General features: G+C 38.7%; 1 protein-coding gene across 1 annotated transcript; it reads left to right on the top strand.

Annotated features, from left to right (window-relative positions):
- The first annotated feature begins 599 nt into the window (after positions 1-599).
- bola1 (bolA family member 1) lies at positions 600-1,817 on the top strand. The gene is made up of 2 exons (XM_028471271.1): positions 600-657; positions 1,266-1,817. The coding sequence occupies exon 2, from the start codon at positions 1,283-1,285 to the stop codon at positions 1,748-1,750; it is 468 nt and encodes a 155-aa protein (XP_028327072.1). The 5' UTR covers positions 600-657; positions 1,266-1,282; the 3' UTR covers positions 1,751-1,817.
- Positions 1,818-21,347: the final 19,530 nt, after the last annotated feature.

Below are 21,347 nucleotides of genomic sequence, written 5' to 3'. Positions count from 1 at the left end.
TTAGATATAATAATGATACAAATGATAAATAATAATAATAAATTGTTTAAAAATCTCATTTTCATGGGATCATTTTATTAATTGGCTCAAATTATTAGCATTATATATTCACTTGGACGGTCTTTTAATAAAGATATTTCACGCATTTTGTTATTTTTCTGCATTATTTAACAAAAAAAAAGCCAAACAATTATTTATCAAAACAATATAAAATAACATGTTTATTGATACTCATTCAAAAGGACATACTGTAAGTAATTGTGACAAAACAAAACAAAACAAAACAAAACACTATGCTTTACCTTTAAATATCTACACTTATGAATAACAAATGTTGTCAAAATTGGGGCTAAATTATTGCACACAAAAAAAATTGAAATTGAAAATTTCTGATTTTTAGTTTTAAACAAACCTAAATTAATGTTTAAAAGTTCAAGAAAGGAAAGGAAAATAGAAACTTGATTCTGTAGTAAAGTCGAAAAACTTTTTGTGTAATCACATGTAAACAAAAAAAAAGCTCAAACATTTATAGACGCACTTATTTCTTTTAGGGTGCAATATATTATATGACCAGATGGTGGCGGTAGGTGGAGTTTAATGTGATGATTTCCGCTCAGAACCCACGAAGAAGAAGGTGAGTGACGTCACAGGTGGAAGGTGAGCTTCCTGCTTTAATTCTCCGTTATTTATCATTTTAAATCTAATATAACTCTTCTCTCACAGCTTTCTGTGTTCATATTGTTTTAATAACTAACCTGGCTGAGCCTCACGTGTTCAAACGACACGTTTTATGTTCAGTTTGAAGCTGGTTTTACACAAAACGCACAAACATCTGACCTTTAGCTTTAATACGCTCAGTTATCTTAATTTAAATCACAAACACACACACGTTAAAACAATATGTTTTATCTCCGTCACTTCCAAACTGTTTGATTTAAAACGACTGTTTATTTGATTTATAAACGCTTTATTTTTCCCCGCGGAGCATTTTGAAAGGAATTGAGCCTCGATTATGGAATATGAACCATAAATATTTATATAACTGTACATGTTAAGAACCTCAGACATGACATGGTGAAAAAAATAAATAAAGTGTGGCTGCAAAACACTATTTTGGATGCAGCAAAAATACATTAAAAAGAGCAAAAATATGGCAAGAAAAAGTGATGAAAATTGGTTAAAATATGGTGTAGTTGTAGAAAAAGGGTAAAATAATATAATCATGTATAATCACGCTGTAATCCACTTCCCTGTCTTTCTTTCAGGCGTTTTCCTGTCACTAATGTTCCCCCGCCTTCTTCGCTTTGCCACGCCCACATCCACCCGTCTGACCCTGACCCGCCCCCTGATGCCCCGCCCTCCACACATGGACCCTGAGGGGAGGCGGCCCGTGGAGCAATCCATCAGAACCAAGCTGAGCGAGTCTCTGTGTCCGGACCACCTGGAGGTCCACAACGAGAGTCACATGCACGCCGTGCCCCCCGGCTCTGAGTCACACTTCCGCGTCCTGGTGGTCAGTGGGCGGTTCGAGGGTCTGTCTCTGTTACAACGCCACCGCCTGGTCAACGAGGCCCTAAGGGAGGAGCTTAGTGGGCGGGTCCACGCCCTGGCCATCCAGGCTAAGACCCCTCAGCAGTGGGAGGGGAACCCCACCCTCGCCAAGAGCCCACCCTGCATGGGGGGGTCCAAGGGAGACCACACGGTTGAAGAGAAGCTGAAGGCGGGGGGTGGGGTGGGGGAGGGCCACTAAGGACACGGACCAATTAGAATGGACTCAACCAAAACACATAATTGATAATAAAGTATTCATTTTTGTTGTTGTTAGTTGTTTTTTTGGTTTAATGAGTGATGTCAGCTTTTTAAAAGCCCTCTAGAACAGGGGTTCTCAACCTTGTGGTCAGGACCCCAATTTGGGGTCGTGAGACACTGAGAGGGGGTCACCAGATGCCTTTAAGAAACTATGAACATTTTCTTTTTAGCAGTTTCAGCCCATTTTTGCTTATTTCTACACTTTTTTTCTGCAACTACACCAAACTCACCATATTTGAACCTTTTTTCATCACTTTTTCTTCCCATATTTTTCCCATTTCTCACACTTCTACATCACGTTTCAATGCCTTATAAACCCTTCCCACCACTTTTCTATTTTAGCCATTTTAACCACATTCATCATTTGTCAATATTTGTCCACTTTAATTTGCAACTTTTAACATATTTCTGTGTTTTTTTAAAATCCCATTTCACCCCCTTTTCCACCATTTTTGGTCACTTTTTTTTCATTTTATTTCTGATAAAACATTTACATCATTAAATAACTATACATTATGGCCCAAATAATAGTGAAGTTCCTAGATAACTGGATATTTTTCAACTATATTTGATGCTTAATTTTGCTAGTTTGACTGAATCAATGAAAACAAATGATCTTAAACAATAAATAGTGTTTATTATTTCCATCATTGAGTGCTAACATAATGTATAATATGAATAAAGAATATTATCATTGCATTGTTCACAAAACAATGACTTACATTTAACTAAGATATATTCATACTTTTCTGGATTTTTTTTCCAGTAAACTTTCTAAAACAAATGTGTTTTTGTATTAAAATGAAAATAAAAACATAACTTAGTCCAGAACATTCCATAGAAGTATAAACTAAACAGTGTAAAATAGAATATCTGTGCTAACTGAGCTTTAGTTTTCCATCCAGTATTTTTATTAAAACTAAAACGAACACCCATGATGCACCACTGGTTCTCCTCCTGTTTCTTGTGTCGTGCTCTGTGCATCAGTGTTAAGCGTATACTGGGAACGCGTGCAATGAGAAGGTTCCACGTTGTTTGGAGTGAGAAAAAAGAGATGAACTGCAGGGTTTTTAATTTTTTTCTGTGATTAATTCATCACAATTAACGCGTTAAAGTCCCAGCTCTAGTAATTATTAATTGTGAACCATTAAAAGCTTGAATGAGTGACTGATTATATTTAGAATAGACCTTATGCTGATCACTGCTGGACTTTGAGCTTTGTGTTGCAGTACTGCAGACTGACCCTAGATGGCAGCGCATGCGCATCTTAGACCATCTTAACAACTTATGACGCAGTAGCTCCAACAGATGTCTGATAATATCACTGTAGTATGAAACTGTATGGATCCTCACATTCTTTCATCACCAAACTAAAATAAATATTAATAATTAGCAGTTGTTGAAAAATAAAAGGTCACTGAAATAAAAACAGGACCCTTTGGGGGTCCTGACCCACCAGGTGAGAACCTCTGCCTTCATTATTATTCCTCCTCGTGGTGGATTACCTGGACTGTCTTTGTTTCTCGTGCACTCACACAAACCTCTATATTTAAAATCATTTTCATCTCTTTTTCTTCTCATCCACGCTCTTTAGCTCCTCCCCCCACTTCCTGTGCACAGCCTCTTTGCATCCAAACCACAGCACGTGATACTGGAGACTGTCCCAGTATCGTTGTCTGTGTGGGGAATAAGTGGATAAAATCATTAACTAAACAAAGTAAAACCATGTTTTTATTCAGGGTCTCATGAGACACTGGGAGGGGGAGGGGCTTACCAGATGCCTTTAACAAGCTAAGAATTTATTTTCATAAATTGAGCCCATTTTTGCTTATTTTTACCATTTTTCTGCAACTCCACCAAACTCACCATATTTGAACCTATTTTCATCACTTTTCAATGACCAAATACAAACACATTGTTATCGTAGGAGTTCTTATTATTATTTTCCTTCTGCAACTCCTTTATCCTGTAACTCCTCCTAGATTATTAATGCAGCACTAATGACACGTATGGATCTCATAGGGACAATGATAAGGATGTGCAGTCGACCTTTTTTGGAGCCAAAATGTCAAGTGTTAAAAAACAACATTTTCCATATCTCTACCAATATTTATTGTACACGTTTGATGTTTACATTTATGAAAAGTTCACCTCAAGTGGAGTATTTTATTTTGTTGGACCAAAGCTGGACGACCTTACTGGTTGGTTGTACAGCTTCGAGAAATAAAATACTCGGTAAGGGTCAAAGTTCATGACGTCACAAAAAAAACAAAACAAATAAAGACTTTTTTTTTTTTCTTTATAACTTGGTCACACATTGAGATCCAGTGCTCAGACTGGTACCATTGAACAACATTTCCTTTCAATGTGTAACTTTGACCTTTGCTCAAGGTCATATTTAAGGTCAAGGTCAGTCTTCTGTTTCTCCTGCATTATTACTTTCACTTTAATTAGTAAAAAGAACAAACTTCTTAACAAATCCAGACACAGGTTTTTATTTTTGCCAATTTTTTCCAAATTGCCAGATACGCGTTCTCCTTGTGAATACAGGTCTTTTCTAGCTTATCATATTTTCATCACTTTTAATGTATTTTTGCTACATTACTCCCATTAATGACACTTCACATTTCAACACCTTTTCTGCACATTTTTTGTGCAGATCAGGTTGAAGAATCTCTATCAAAAACAGGGAAAGATCATAAAACCAAATGTAGAATTAAGTAAAAACACTGACTTTGGTGAATGTTGACAACTATTGGCCCGCCTCCATGTGAGTTGTTGTTTTAGTTCACATGTTGGTGTGTGTACCAGTAGAGCTGCAGCAGTGATGGATCTGCTCTAACCCTGTGGGTGCAGCAGGTCGGTGGGAACCCACCTATGCAGGAGCAGCTCCTGCGTCACAGATGGCGGCGGTCCACGCCATGGGACCCTCACCACGGCCCGTTTCCCGCGCTGAGCAGAAGACGCTCCAGAACGTGGGGCTCCTTCTGAGCAGCTGACCTCTGCTGAGGTCATCATGGAGACCAACAAATGGGTGTGTGTGTGTGTGTGTGTGTGTGTGTGTGTGTCAGACAGCTGTGTGAGAGCCTGTTAAACACATTTCATTGAAACCACTAAAAAAAAAACACCTTTTTTTCACATTATTTTTCTGTAATTCATCAATTAAAGGTCACATTATTGGAAATATTCATATAACACAGACTAAACCCTGGAAACAATTCACTCCCTATGGATCCCTGAGTATTTTTGCTTGAGAATTGTATTTCATTTGTGATGTTGAAAACTATTAATTTCAATAATTTAGATTAAACTAAGATGGTAAAGATTTAGTTCACCTACGCTACATTAGGCCCTCGGTCTAATTTTATACGACCTCCAAAGTAAACAAACGAAATGACAGAAAAATACATAAAACAAAAGCAAGAATACATGAAAAATACAAATAATTTAAACATTGTAGGAAAATACACTAAAAGACCAGAAAAACACAAAAAATACTCCAAAGACACAAAACTACGACAAAAGTAAACAAAACGACAACAATAATACACTAAATGATGCCAAATAATACAAAACAACAACAAAAATAAATTAAATGACTTAAAATAATTTACAAAAGTACAGAAAATGAAAACAAAAACACACAAAAAATAACTCTGCAAACCCAAAGTAAAGTGACAACCAGAAATACACAAACATTACTTGAAAAAACATACATTTTACAGGAATAACACACAAAATAACTATCAAAACTCTTTGTTGTGCAGAAAAGACATTGAAATGTGATGTAGAAGTGTCAGAAATGGGAGAAATGTAGCAAAAATACATTAAAAGGAGCAAAAATATGGAAAAAAAAAAGTGATGAAAATAGGTTGAAATCCAGTGTCTGGCAACCCCAAATAGGGTCCTGACCCCAAGGTTGAGAACCTCTGGTTGAGGTGACTTTAGAGTCAACGACTGTGATTAATTTTACAGTAAAAACACACGTCAGATGAAGCTCAACATTCATTTTCAGTCACAGAATAACATGGTCACTAAACAAACCATAACATGTATAACGAGAGTGAAATATTGTTTGTAAATGTGTGAAATTTTCCTAAAACATTCACGTGACACATTTTCAAGTCCTATTGGTGCCTGATTATAAATAGACTAAAGACAGACTTTTTTCCTGTCTGTTTTCCACAATCACAGAAAATTGGGGGCCCTACACCAGACTTAGGCAACTGCTGAACCGGGGGCCAATTGTGGCCCTCAGTCTAATTTTGTGTGGCCCCCAAAACAAATCCCCAAAAACTGTATTTCAAGAAGTTGGAAGGAATATAAAGCCCAACATAATATACAAAATAACTCCCAAAACAAACATAAATTGACAGCAAAATGCACAAAGTACACAAAAACACACAAAAAAAATCCAAAAATACACATAATTACAACAAAGACAGACACAACAACCACTGAAATAAACAAAAGGACTATGAAAACACAAAATCAATCAATCAATCAATCAATCAATCTTTATTTGTATAGCGCCAAATCATAACCAATGGTATCTCAAGGCACTTTACAGTAGAGCAGTCTTAAGGACGGACTCTTCATTTTATGGATACACACATATGCATATATACGTATATACACATACATATGTATCCCACACCCAACATGAATTCATCATGGCGGCAAGGAAAACCTTCTGTTAAGCAGCAGGAACCTTGTGTGGATCCCATTCCTATGATGAACAGCCATCCACGTTATGCTGTGTTGGGTGTGTGCAGAGAAAAGGGTGGAGACAGAGCCGCTGAGACTCTGTAACTCCACACTGAGGATCCCACGGACCTGCAAGACAAAAGCCAGAAGGAGAACAGGAGCAAACACACAAGGGAGTAAGCAGACATAGAGGGAGTGTTTGAAAGAGGAATGGGACCCTCTCCGGTCCCTCTCTAACCTAAATGACCTCTCTCTTAACGCCCTCTCCAACCTCTCTCCAACCGAGCATGCCAGACCCCCCCCCCCGGCAGTCTATGCCTATTGCATCTTAATTATGAGCTATGAGCTGGTTCCTAACTAAAAGCTTTATCAAAGAGGAATGTTTTGAGCCTAACCTTAAAGGTAGAGAGGGTGTCTGCCCCCCGAACCGTGGTTGGTAGATGGTTCCAGAGAAGTGGGGCCTGATAACTGAAAGCTCTTCCTCCTATACTACTTTTAGAGATGAATGGAACAACAAAAGAGCTCCAAAGACTGTCAACAAAATCACACAAATGATGTGAAAATGCACAAATCGACAACATAAATGCTGAAAATGACAAATTTACATCAAGAACACAAAAAATAACAAAATACACATTATGACTAAAAACGAACAAAACCACAAAGACAAAAAGAAAGACAAACCCCGCCCCCACCATCAGATTGGTCATTATTCTAAATGCTGACATAAATGTTGGATTAGATACATTTTTATGGCCCCCGCTGTGACAGAGTTGCTCATCCCTGCCCTACACAGACCCAGTAGCTCCGCCCCCTCCTATCATAACACCTGGAACAGTGGTGCATAAATCAGCAGGGGCCCCTCCAGGCCCCAGCAGGGCTCATAAAGAGTCCAACCCAGTTGTTCCCAGTCCTCAGAGCTGTTCCTGACAGGCTGTCAATCAGCACCAGAGGATGATTCCAGAACATGACACGACACACGTTACCTTGAGGTGACACCGCATTCCTCTGCAGGCCCCCACTTTATGAGCTGAGGGGGGAGGAATGGATCCATGGATCCACCAGAACCACTGATCCATGGGTGCAGCAGTGGTTCTAAAAGTAGTGAACCCCCTACCGCTGCACACTTAAAAACAACATAACGTAATGCAGTGTTTTTCAACCTTGAGGTCCTGACCCCATGTGGGGTCACCTGGAATTCAAATGAGGTCCCCTGAAATGTCGAGTAATTTATAATAATAATAATTTAAAAAATGTGTTTTTAAAAATGTTTTAATTAGTATTATTTTTCAAATTACAACAATTTTAAATACATATATTCTACATCAGAGGTAGGCAACTATTATCACAGCGGGGCTGAAAAAAATGTGTTTGTTTGATCAGAGGGTCACATGATCAACATTCATGTCACCATTTACAATAATAAGTGATCTGAGCATAAATACAGGACACAACAAATAGTTTTATTGTAATTTTGTGTTTTTCTGTCATTCTGTGTATGTTTGTTGTTGTTATTTTTGTGTATTGTTGTCGTTTTGTTCATTCGTGTAGTAGTTCTGTAGTATTTTCTGTGTTTTTCTCTGTCTTTAACTGTTGTAATTCTTTGTATTTTTTAATGTATTATTGTTCTTGTTTTGTGTATTGTTCTGTCATTTTATATGTTTACTCTGGGGACGCATGTCATCCTGGCAACAACCAACGTTATCAAAAACAAATTCTAGAAACTAAAGAAAAAAAAAGACGCCCAAAATTTGTGATTTTAAAACGGGGTCATGTAGAGAGAATGTAGCCTTACAGTAAAATGTGTCTCTAAACTTTACCTATCCTGCTGAGGAATAAGATATAATAATAAACAAAAAAGAATAATCATCTGTCAGGAATGTAAATCTGTAAAACAATGTAGCTCTCGTCATATTTGTGCTTTTTTCATGAGATTGTTTCTCTGTCTTACATTGGCTCATGTGTCATTAGAGGAAATGTGATCGAGGCTCCTGGGTTTGCGTACCCCTGAGGGTACCCAAACCCCACTTTGGGAACCTAGGTTCTAGGGCAACTAATTTAGTTTATTAAATTCATTTACTAAAACCATGATAAAGCTGTTATTAAGTCAATGATTCTCAACATGTGGCTCTTTATGTCTTCTTTTTAATTATTATTCCCCCAGAATCCCTGAAAAGGGGGAACATTTTCAAACCCTTTTAAACTTTTTCAACTTCTTTTGTCCCATTTTTGCCACTTTTCCAAAGAATTAGATTTTTTTTTTTGACACTTTTTTTAAAATTTATTTTTAATTTTTTTTGACACTTTTCATCCAAATAAGCGACTGTACCTTTGGCCCAATAAGGCAGTAACTATCTGACATTCTGTCTGTACACAGCACCCCTATATGGCCCGTTTAGGTCACATGACTAAGAGTAACCCTAACCCTAAGACGCTACGTACGTGTACTTCGGTAAACGTACCGATAGAACCGGGGGTTGATCATATGGCAACCGTACGAAGAGACACTTTCACCCAATAAATACAACTTGTTTCCTTTTTTTGTACATTTTGCCTTTTTTTGTTCCACGTTTTTGCCACATTTTGCTCATTTAAGCTACGTTTAGCCATTACATACCACACATTTCCTCTTTTTTGCCACTCTTGACTGCTTTTGGTCATTTTATTCACTTTTTCCTCTTCTCTTGCCATGTTTTTGCCACTTTTGGAGCATTTTTTGTCACTTGACTTACACTTCACTCATCACTGTTATACTTCTCTGTCAAATGTCTGGCTGTGATTGGCTGATCGCCTTTCAATCAATCTAACTGGACCAATATTTTTTGGGATGGATTGAATAATAAAGATTAAAATAACTCACACTCACTTAAAAAACAAAAACAAGTCACAGGACTGTGATTGGACAGATTCTGGCTTTATTTTGAACGTGTTTAAAACCAATTTTCTCCCACATTTATCTTTATTTACCTCTGAAAAGTCTCCAAAGTTGGGATTAAATAATGATGGAGACTCTTAATCTGTAACTGGTTTTTGTGGTGTTCAAATGAGTCCAACTTAAAAGTGATGCTAATGTGCTATTAGGGCTTTTAATTGGAGGGCTCCCCCCACCCCCACCCCACAGCGCTGACTAATGAAATCAGTGAATGGCTGCAGAACAAAGCAGAGATAGGACGAAGACAATATCCTTGTGTGGGAGAATTAGTTACACTCAGTAGTCTAAGTATTCAAAGCATGATCCAGAAATAAAAGGGATGGGGGTTGTTTGAAGGGGATTAGGAGAAAAGTCCACACAGGTGGGGTTGTGGGGATGGAGGAGGGGGTCACATGACAGGACGTTACCTCGTTTTGATAAACAACAGCCGGGCCCACAGGAAGGAGGAAGGGAGGGTTTTTATAGGCGGAATTAAGCACTCGGCCACATCAGGTACTCATTACGCTAAATCTGCCAGGTGTGCTGAGCGCGCAGGAGGTCGACTAATGATCCGAGCCCGTCTCACAACGTTAATTACGGATGGAGATTTAAACTTCTGTGGCCAATAATTGATCATTAAAACTTCCCACATTCATTTGTTCTCCGAATGTTGACGTCAAGAATTTGTATATATTTGAAAAAATGACCAATGTCCAACAAAAATAGACAAGATGACTCTGAAATGACACAAAATGACTCTAAGAACTCACAGTGACAAGAAAAGTACCAGAATCACACAAAATACACAAAAAAATCCCCCAAAAATGAACAAAACGACAACAAATATACACAAAATGATTCTGAAAACACATTTACTCTCTAACTTCAGCCACCAACGCTCCTTAGGAGAGCTCTTCTTCTCTGCTTCATTTTCTACATCCAAACCTCAGAGTGTGAACTATTGCCCCCTGTGCTCACAGCTGTTTTTATCTTCTTTCTGTAAACAAGAGGTTTACATCCACATCTTTAACTTTTCCTGATTATTTAGATCAATCAAAAGCAAAATGATCTAAAATGTTTCACTCCAATAGAAAACAATGGGATGTTTACAGTCAGTGGGGCCGTGTGACATCATCAGTCATGAATAAAAGAGGAAACAGTGCTGACAGGGTTTGTGTCCAATCAGCTGATGACAGAGAAGAAAAGTGTCACAGGAACCATGTCTGTGTGTTTCATGTTTCATGTTTTCTGTTCCCATGGCGATCTCTTCTCTGATCACATGATCACACTAGCACTAAGTCATGGGAGTTTCCCGGGGCCGTGGACTGGAAGCATTGGGCTGGTTTGGCTGCTTTTCACCGTGCACTGTGCCTCTGGGAGCGTGCATGTTGGGACACATGGGGTCACGGAGAAGCTGCTGTGCTGCACCTTCACCTTCAGAGCAGGTTCAGATGAACTCATGTTCTAAGCTCACACTAGTGTTAGAATGATCACTATAAATACCAGTCTACAGACCAACATCAGTCTGCTCAGGAGCAACCATTCAAAAAAACATCAGAAAGTATGAAAAATCCCTCCTTGCATCCTTAGCTGTGTTTTTTTTGTCATAGTTTTGTGTTTTTTTTGGAGAGTTTTTGGTGTTTTGAAACATTTTTGTTGGGTTTTTCTGTAATCTTATTGACTTTTTGGTGTTTTTGTTTGATTTAGGTGTTTTTTTTTGAGTCATTTTGTTGTTACTGTGTGTCCTTAGAGTCATTTTGTGTATTTTCAGGGTAATTTATTACATTTTTGTTGTTGTTTTGAGTATTTATGTTTATAAAAACAGTGGAGTGTGCTGCTTTTGGTTGTTCCAAAATAACAAGAAAAGTTAAAGAGGTCAAAGTAAACATCTTTAGTTTAACGAAAGAAGATAAAAACAGTTGTGATCAGAAAACAATCTGTAACTGCAGCTGAAGTTTGATAGTAGACAATGAAGCAGAGAAGAAGAGCTCTCCTAAGGGACCTTTGCTCTGCGTTTTAGATCATTTAGCAGCTTTTTCAATCAAAATGACAACTTGTGCTACTTTTGGTTGCTCTACATAATCAGGGATGTCAAACTCATTTTAGTTCAGGTTACAAATGCGGAGCAGATCATCTAAAGTGGGCCGCAGATTTTAGGCGGGAAAATTAGTAATCGTTATTGTGCTCTAGTTTGCACTTCCACGTATAAATAAATGATAAAATAAGTACGGCACTGTAATTTGGGGCAATTTTGTGGAAAATGTGAGCCTTGTTAATATTGTGGAGCTTCATTGAATTTGTGTATTATTATGGAGAAATCAAGCTGAGATATTTACAACTGAATTAGTTTAACTTAAACTTTCTCTAACTTTTTTGCTTCCCGCTGTGGGCCGAAATGGATGCTCTAAAGGGCCGGATTTGGCCCCAGAGCCTTGATTTTGATACGTGTGCTCTATGTGTGATCGCTCAAGTTTTAGAAGTGATCGGAAACGTTGGATTGTTATGATACACTGTGTGTAACTTTAATGTTATGGACTTTTCTGACCTTGGCCAAATCCAAACACACGTGTTTATGTTAATCTGAAAGATAACTGGTTGTTTCTCATTCTAACATTAAAAAGCGCTGCTGGTGATCTGCTATTATCACACCAACACGTCTGAACGGATTATGTCCAAACGGAGGCTCGGCTGATGTCTTCCCCTATAGGATGCCTCAGCGTGCACTATTACCCTATATGTGATATGGGGTCAGAGGGGGGAGTGGTCTTCAGTAAACGCAGGGTTAATCTGGGCTCTTCCAGATGTAGCCGCCACCTCAAAGGCCTCCTCAGAGCACGATCTATTGTTGGGGTGTCAACGGCACAGTGATATATTCCATCTGAGCCTTGTGGACAAAACGTATCCGTGCGATTATATGGGGCGGGCGGGGGGGGCGTCCATTGGCCTGGACCCTGACTCTGGACACCAGGCAGCTTGACCTCAGGCTCTGGATTCTCTTTGTTTCCTCTGACCTCTGTTTCTTTTACCCCCTCTCAACCTAAAGCCCCTGTCCTCCCTGTTTTTACCCATGCAGCGCTCCTCTCCCACACACACGGATAAAGAAACAGGGGCCCCTCCACTTAATTTTATTAGCACTTTGAACCCCCGGCCTTTTACTGCGGAGTAAAGGGGGCAAAAAATAATAGGAACAAACTTTAATTAGAAGAATTATTAGGCTTCAAATAAAACAACAGGGTCAGGGGGAAGCACTGGGTCAACTGGGAGTGTGTGGGCTTTGATTTGAGGACTTTGTCATCTTTAGGTCTGACCCTCGTGATCAGAAGGAAGGCTACGGATCAGGGCGGAGCCAGGAGGAAAGGGCGACACGTTCTCTGGACAGTGTTTGTACTTATGGAATACCAAAGACGTGAACGTTTAGGATGATTATTACATCTCCAGCATCAGCAACACAGAAGAGTTTAACCTTTAATCCAGGGTTGGGAAACTTTTGTTTACAAAAAAATGAGATCAGTCACTCTTAAGGAAAGTGTTTAAAGTAGGGATGCACTAATTGCAATTTTTGGTCGATCAGCGATCTTTAACCGATCCCGATTTTTTGAATAACTGACATCATACAGCGTGAATGTTCCAATCTTATTTTATTGTAAAAGATTGAACAATGCAAACGTGTTGTTTTAACTGCACATGAGGTACTTATCTCAAATATAAATAAAAAGTTTCAAATGGGACCCCAACCCCAAGATTGAGAACCCCTGATTTAGATCAAAAAATGTTTTTTTTTTATCGAGTTCCACCTCTAATTTGATAAAAAGAGTGCAGGTGTATGTTAGCGCGCACACGCCTGTGCTTGTTCAGGTGTGTCAACCTCCTCCTCTGTGATTGGTCCGTCTGACATCGATGCCCTGGGATTTCCTTCCATCCTGACCTCCGACATCCTGGAGATACGATCCCGCTCCTTCCCTTTGGCTTTCTCCATGTTTACCAAACACTCCCTCCTCCTCCTCCTCCTCCTCCTGTCTACCTCCACCCCTCACTGCTGTATTCCTTTGTTTGTGCTCATCTGTGTAGAAAACGCTTCCCAAGCATTGGCGAGGCCGCGCTGGGACACAGAAGGCCTTAAAAGTGCTGCACGCCAGGGACTGAAGATGAGCTCCAGACCGACTTCTGACAGGATGTCTGAGTGATGAAGACGAGGAGGAGGAGGATCCGTTTGACACAAAAAGACGAAGATGTTGCAATCAGGGTTGGGCTCAATTACATTTTTCAGTTACAATTATGTCTTCAATTATGTTCAATTACAATTCACTTACGATTACAGTGACCACCATTTTCTCCCAATGACGATTATTTTTTGTCCTCAGAAAGTTGATTACAATTACATTCTCTATTACTAAAGTTAAATTACAATTAATCACAATTACTGAGCCTGAAATAAAAAACCTAATAAAACTTAGCCTTCCTCTTGTGTTAGCTTTCTGTTAGCATCTCTAATGCTAACAGGTCCTAAATAATCTGTAAAATACACTAAAAACAAATACATATCATCTAATTTTTTTTCCTGTCTATTAGTTATCTTGTTAGGCTTCTTAATCAATGAAAATATAGGTTTTAGTATTTTTGGTGTGGGTGTCTGAGTCTTTTTTGTGTTTTTATACCCCCCAAATTCCTTTTTTTTAAATGGTAAAATGTGGGAAAGCTTAATATGAAACATATTTTAATAATTGTTAACTACATATGTGTAGAACTGTAACATGGTTCCCCAGTTTAGCATTAAATTATAATTGACAATTTTTATAGAATTTTCATGGCAATTAAAAATAGTGTATTTTCTAAATGCAATTACAATTTTATTATGATTACAACAGCAACAGATTTTTAAAATTACAATTACAATTGACCCCAACCCTGAGTCTAATACTTGTGTGATTAATCCACATCACGCACTGGGACAAACTGCTTTTATTTTTTTGGGGCTTCACATCACATGACTTTAGCAATTTGGATTTGAAAACTAAAAAAATACAAAAACAGCTGAAGGAATGGCGTGCATTTCCCAGAATTTGGTTACCATCACAGAGGGATTAAAACCTTTATCCTCCCTAAACTCTCCGATCAGACAGAGTAACCCACAGACAGATGTGCGGGACAGATGTGCACGCGTGCAGTCGGGGCGACATGGAGGAGGTATTATAAGTGGCTTGCTCCACGATGACCAAGTAGGTCAAGAGAAGGAAGGCAGGGAGTGACGGGGCTCACGGAGCTGTGAGGGGAAGGTCAAGCGTGAAATCCGAACCACCCCCCCCCCCACCCACCCACCACCTCCCTTCTCGCCACTGTGACCACCTCAGGGAGAAAGCCACGCAGAGGCAGTGAGGCGTGTGTGTGTGTGTGTAGCGGCTGTGTACACACTCACAGCACCTGGAATAACCTTTGATTTACACACTTTCAAATCCTCGCTTTGCTCAAACTTTCGCTCACTTCATCATCAAACTTTGATCTTTACTTTGATCTTTGCTTTGATCTTTACTTTCTCCCAAAAATCAATAAATGTTGTTCACATCAACTACCAACACATTTGAAGCAGTTGTTTCAAATCCTCGCTTTGCTCAAACTTTCGCTCACTTCATCATCAAACTTTGATCTTGACTTTGATATTTACTTTGATCTTTGCTTTGATATTTATTTTGGATTTTTGCTTTGATTTTTGCTTTGATCTTTACTTTTTCCAAAAAAATCAACAAAAGTTCATCACATCAACTATTAAAACATTTGAAGCAGTGGTTCATACCCACTGGGCTACAGACCGCTACTGATCAATGGACCATTTGGTGCCATTATTGTTTCCTTACATTTTATTTTGAAAAATTCCCACTTACTGCACTTAAACACTTATTGCTCCTGCGCTTGATGTGGTGCACCTCAAATGGGTTTGATAATGCACTCACACAGTCTTCTTCCTGTGTATGAATGTAAGCAAATGCAAAAAAAGGATGTTATAATACACACACATTTACAAAGTGACCAAAAATGGTGGAAAAGGTGATGAAATGGGATTTCAAAAACCACAGAAATTGGTTGAAAGTTGCAAACTAGAGTGAACAAAAACAGAAAAAGTAGTAAGATGGGTTCAAAGTGTCAATATTGGAACAATTAGTTTAAACTGGCAAGTATAGGTGACAAATGAAGAATGTGGTTAAATTGGCAAAAACAAGCATGAAATCTGGTGAAAAGAGGTTAAACGTGACAATAATGGGTCAATATATGTGACTTTAGGTGGAAAAGTGGTGGAAATGGTTTATAAGTGCTGAACATGTCTGGAAAGTGGAAAAAATGTGCAGAAAAGACATTAAAATATGATGTAGAAGTGTCAGATATGGGAGAAATGTAGCAAAAATACATTAAAAGGAACAAAAATATGGCAAGAAAAAGTGATGAAAATAGGTTAAAATATGGTGAGTTTGGTGGAGTTGCAGAAAAAGGATAAAAAATAAGCAAAAATGAGCTCAAATTGTTAAATAATATTCTTGAAGGGCGATAACATAAAAATAAATTATATGATTAATTATTTTTATTTGCCTGTGTCTAGAAACAAACCCCTTTTTTCACCGCAGTTGTAAACATGTTTGTTTGGTGTTAATTTAGACCTAAAAAATGTAACGTCCCCTTCAAATGACTCAGAGCTGATTGAAGGTTCTGGAGCTTTCCCTGACAGCCGTACATCACCATCATCCTCATCACAAAGGGGACACACGGATTCCCTCAGTGGAGAAAAGGTGTTTCACGGCCTCGGGTTCACATAATGAATGACCGATAACGGGCGTGCGAGCCTGTGATTGACAACCCAGTAAGTGATGACTCAAAGGCTTCTTTCAACGCCGCGTCCAGGGGGAATAATGCTGCCTGTCAGGAGGGAATGTCCAGCTGAACTTTAAGCTTTAGCTTCACTTTAACTCTCTGAGTGTTTTGTTGAACCTCAGGGAGGTAATGAATCACTCACAGAAACAGGTAAAGAGGTGGGGAGGTGGTGCTGATCCGTCTGTAGCAGAGATGTTGTTTCCATGCCAACGTTTGACTAAATGTTAGTTTCATTTCTCTGTAGCATGCAGTTTAAGTTTGGAATTCACTTCCTGCAACAGAAATGGCAATATTGTTATTATTGTTATTTTTATTATTTTTCCAACTACCGGTGACTTTTAATTGAATAGTCTTGTTCCATTAAGAGAAGCTTTATGTTAAGGTTTCACTTATTCAGAAAATTTACTTTTATCTCCTTTCATGTTTTGACTGTCAACTGCTAGTCTTCTTCAGAGGCGTCTGCCCATTGCTTTGATGTTTCTTTGACTTCCGCAGCAGACGGAGGACAAAAAGAACTTGTTAGAATTATTACACGAAAGTCAAAGGAACATCTAAACGATGAACAACTGTTTTTTAGGAAGTTTACTTGGATCTCCTGACATATTTTGACTGTCAACTGCCAGTCTTCTTCAGAGGCATCTGCCAATCCCTTTGATGTTTCCTTGACTACCATATAATAATTTCAGCAAGTTCTTTTTGATTAATATGTCATGGTTTCATTTATTCAGGCAACTGTTTCTTTAGAAAGTTTACTTTGTTCTCCTGACATGTTTCGACTGTCAACTGCCATCATCCTCTCACGCCTTCAACAAAAACTCTACATTACCACGGCAGCCACCTGATGCCTTTGATCTGATCAAAGCAGTGAACGTTACACGAACGTTAGAGTAATTGCTACTTCACAGTTTGTGAGTTTAAAGTAATTTTTTATTTTGTGTCACATTAGTGTCCCATCGACAGTAAAATGATCAGCTCTTAACCCCCCCACCCCACCCCCCGACCCCCTCCCCACAGGACCAGGTTACAACGCCCTCAGAGTTCAGGTGTTGAGGTGGAGAGTGAAAGTGTGTATGTGTGTATTAGTGAGCGGGAGGCGGTGGGTTAGGGGTGGGGGGGGTTAGCAGGCGGAATGAAACCTGTCATTAGGGAGGGGAGGAGAAGAAAGCTCTCAGTGGGGAGGTGTTATTGTCCAGGGGTCGGGTAGGTGGGACGCATCTTTAGTGCCTCAAATAACACAGCCCCCGGCAGCCATTGTGGAGCAGAGAAAGGGTCCAATAGGGGGGTCACAGGGGTGAGGGGGTGAGGGGGCAAAGCTGAACACTGGGCAGTGGGAGAAAGGACCTGGAAAGGGGGGGGGGGCTTTTATACAGTTGTTTTCCTCTTTTTTGTTGACAGCTCATCCAGAAACAGGTTCCTCCTGTGTGTGTGTGTGTGTGTGTGTGTGTGTGTGTGTGTGTGTGTGTGTGTGTGTGTGTGTGTGTGTGCGTGCGTGCGTGCGTGCGTGTGTGCGTGTGCGTGTGCGTGTGCGTGTGTGTGTGCGTGTGTGCGTGTGTGTGTGTCAGACGATCTATGTATTAATCAGTTGTCGTGACTTTTGCTTCTCACGTTGACGTTTGTTGCTCGTTACAAGTTGTTGTTGTTAATTCACAGTTTGTTTGTTTGTCCTCTTTTCTAGTTACTTATAGTATATATAGTTTTACAAATTTATTTCATGTTTAGTTTTAGTATAATACTTTTTAGTGCAATTTTCTTACTTTTTTCTGCTTTGATCTGATTTTTTTTTAGCTCATTTTTTAAATTTACTTCTATTTTATCACTTTTTTCTTTACATTTTTCTATTATTTTGTACTTGATTGTTTTTTTATTCCTTGATTAAATTTTTCAGTTTTATTTCTTCTTTCTTTTTTTCTTTTTTGTCATTTGTCATTTTTGCTCCTTTTGAAGCTTGTTTTATAAACTTTTCTGAATTATTTTCACACAGTGTTTTGCTTCCTTCGTTCTGTTTGTTTGTTTGTTTGTTTTCCTAATTATCATCCTCAGTGGGCTCTGCTAATGATGTATACTTTACTTTATTCCTCCAAGCTGCTCCCACAGTCAGAGCCCCTAATAAAGTGATCAGCTGCACCAATTACTGACTCTATTAGGGCCTCTCAGCCAGTCACAGAGCACTGATGACTTTAGAGGGCCAATAAAACCACTAGTGGTGACATTAACATCAGGGTCTGTATAAGGGGGGGTGTATCTCTTTCTCTGCACCGACTCTCAAAGGTTCTCAACCTTGGGCACAGGCACATTTTCAGTCACGAAACTTTGGGTCTTTGGGTCCCCCGATGCCTTCAAGAAACTACAAATATTTTCTGAAAAATTTGATCTTATTTTATCCTTTTTTTTGTAACTACACCAAACTCATCATCTTTTAACCTATTATCATCTCTTTTTCTTGCCATATTTTTGCTCCTTTTAATGTATTTTTGCTACATTTCTCCCATTTCTGACACTTCTACATCACATTTCAATGACTTTTCTACACATTTTTTTCCACTTTCCAGACATGTTCATCACTTATAAACCCTTTCTATCACTTTTACACCTAATGTCACACATGTTGACCCATTATTGTCACTTTTAACCTATTTTCACTATATTTCATGATGACTTTTGCCAATTTAACCACATTCACCATTTGTCATGCCCATTATTTGCCAGTTTAAACTAATTGTTCCAATATTGACACTTTAAACCCTTTTTTTAACCACTTTTTCACTAACCGTTCCTACTTTTTAAAATGACATTAACCCCCCACCACCATTTCTGCCACTTTGAAACCAATTTGGACACTGAACCCTTTTAACTACTTTTTCTGCCTGTTTTTGGTCGCTCTACTTTTAATTTGCAATACCAACCAATTTCTTTGGTTTTTAAAATCCCATTTCTTCACTTTTTTTTTTTTTACAATTTTTGGTCACTGAACCCATTTTATTTGTGATTAAAACAATGATTTACATCTCTAAGAATATTGACATTTTGAACCCTTTTTTAACCACTTTTTTGTTCACTCAAATTTGAACCAATTTCTGTAGTTTTTAAAATCCCATTTCACCACCTTTCCCACCATTTCTTGTCACTTTTGACTCATTTTATGGGTTAGTTGCAGTTAGTTGCATATTTGCATTGTCATTTAATGTATTTTCTTGTCCTTTTGTGTGTTTTTCTGTCATTTTCTGTATATTTATTTTCATTCAGTGTGTTTTGGTTGTTGTTTTATCTATTTTGGTAATTTTGACCCCATTTTATTAGTGATTAAAACCATGATTTCCATCTTTAAGATGACTATAATAATCATAATAAACGTTCCTAGATAACAGTGGATATTATTCAGATGAATAAATAAATGTGGTTATCACAGATTCATAGAACAATGGACCATCATTTTACTGACTTTATGGATGGACCCCAAAAATCTCTCTCCTTTATTCCCCCTTATAGATGGTCCTGTCTCCACATGACTGTTCTTCAATGTTCATGTCTGTGTTCAACCACCTTCAGCTACAGTGGGGGTCCCCACTCTCTGAGACCTTTATTTAGGGGGTTGTGGTCTCTAAAGGTTGAGAACCACTGATCTAAACAGAGTCACAAACAGAAACAACTCCAAAGACACATTAAATAACAGAAAACACATAAATTAAAAACAGTAACTCTCTCTCAGGGAGAAATCATGAGAAGAAACAATGACTTTTATAGTTTTTTGTACATGTGTTGTTGTTGTTTTGGTTGTGTGGAGCTTGGTTGTCCGTCCAACGTCTTCTCATCTTTTTTTCCTTCTTCCCTCTCTGTCCAGGGACAGATGTGGAGGCCTTCCTTTCCCAGCATTCCCTTGGGACGTCAGAGAGCGGCTCTAACACCCTCTGGGAGAACGAGAACGAGGCGGGGGTCGGGGTGTTGTCCGAGCAGTGGCGTATTGGGAGTGAAGTGATGCATAAGTAATGCTTTGTTTGGACTGATCTGGGGGAAGGCATTTCCTTCATTTGCCTGTAATTGGGTTATCTTCCTTTGAAAGGCTTTATGAAACAAAGATTGAAGGGGGTGCAGGAGGTCAGCGCTGCATGGGAAACGCTACAAAGGCCTGCAAAGAAATCGCATTTGGACGTGACGGCCTAATCAGCAACATTTGAGTTATGTGCAGCATTCTGGACTCCACAAGTTGGAAAAAACCTGAGGAGCTCGTAAGGGTTCGTTGGTCCAAAACGTTTAGGTTTTATTTACATTAATCGTGTATTCTTCGTCACAGCGATGCAAATTTAGCTGACTCAGGCTACATAACAAAACAAAACAAAATCTGACTTGTTATCTCCTACAGTCAGTCTGTGGGCACCAGCACCAGCAAAAATATGTATATATTTTTGTAATCCATACAGCGTGGAACCATTCTCATTTCACGAGTGACCGGTAATACCCATAATACTGATGCACAGAGCACAACACAAGAAACAGGAGAACCAGAGGAGAAGTTGTTGTTGTGCTTCGTTGGCTTTAATTTTTGTTTAAATAAAAACACTGGATGGAAAACTAAAGCCCAGTTGTGTGAAAATTGTTAGAGAAAGAGTTTGTGGATCAGTGGAGCTCGCCTCAGCTAGCACCTCAATGCTAACATGTAGCAGCTAGCACCTTAATGCTAAACATGTAGCAGCTAGCATGGACAGCGCTAGCTGCAACATGCTCAGAGCAGGCAGTGGATCCAATCCACACTGGACAACATGACAAAAAATATGAAAACCATTGCATCAGAAAACATTTATATTTAAACATAAATCAATCTTAATTATGAGCAAATTTTGCATGTTTTACATTCTCTACAATTTATATTTTTATGTTACTAGTGGTGAAATAACCCAAAGTTAGGGTCCAAAATAAAAATGAAGAAGTTCCGTTAAGAAAAAAAGTTTTATATCCCAATAAGAGTAACCTTTATACTATAAATTAAAACAAATATGAGTTTTTTCTTACATTCCCACATGCAGTTATGGCCAATGAATATAGTGAATAAAAGAAGTGGGTTTTTTTCTGA

Source organism: Gouania willdenowi, chromosome 16 (assembly GCF_900634775.1).
Source record: "Gouania willdenowi chromosome 16, fGouWil2.1, whole genome shotgun sequence".
NCBI classification, from domain to species: domain Eukaryota; kingdom Metazoa; phylum Chordata; class Actinopteri; order Blenniiformes; family Gobiesocidae; genus Gouania; species Gouania willdenowi.
This window is presented reverse-complemented; position numbering and strand designations above follow the sequence as displayed.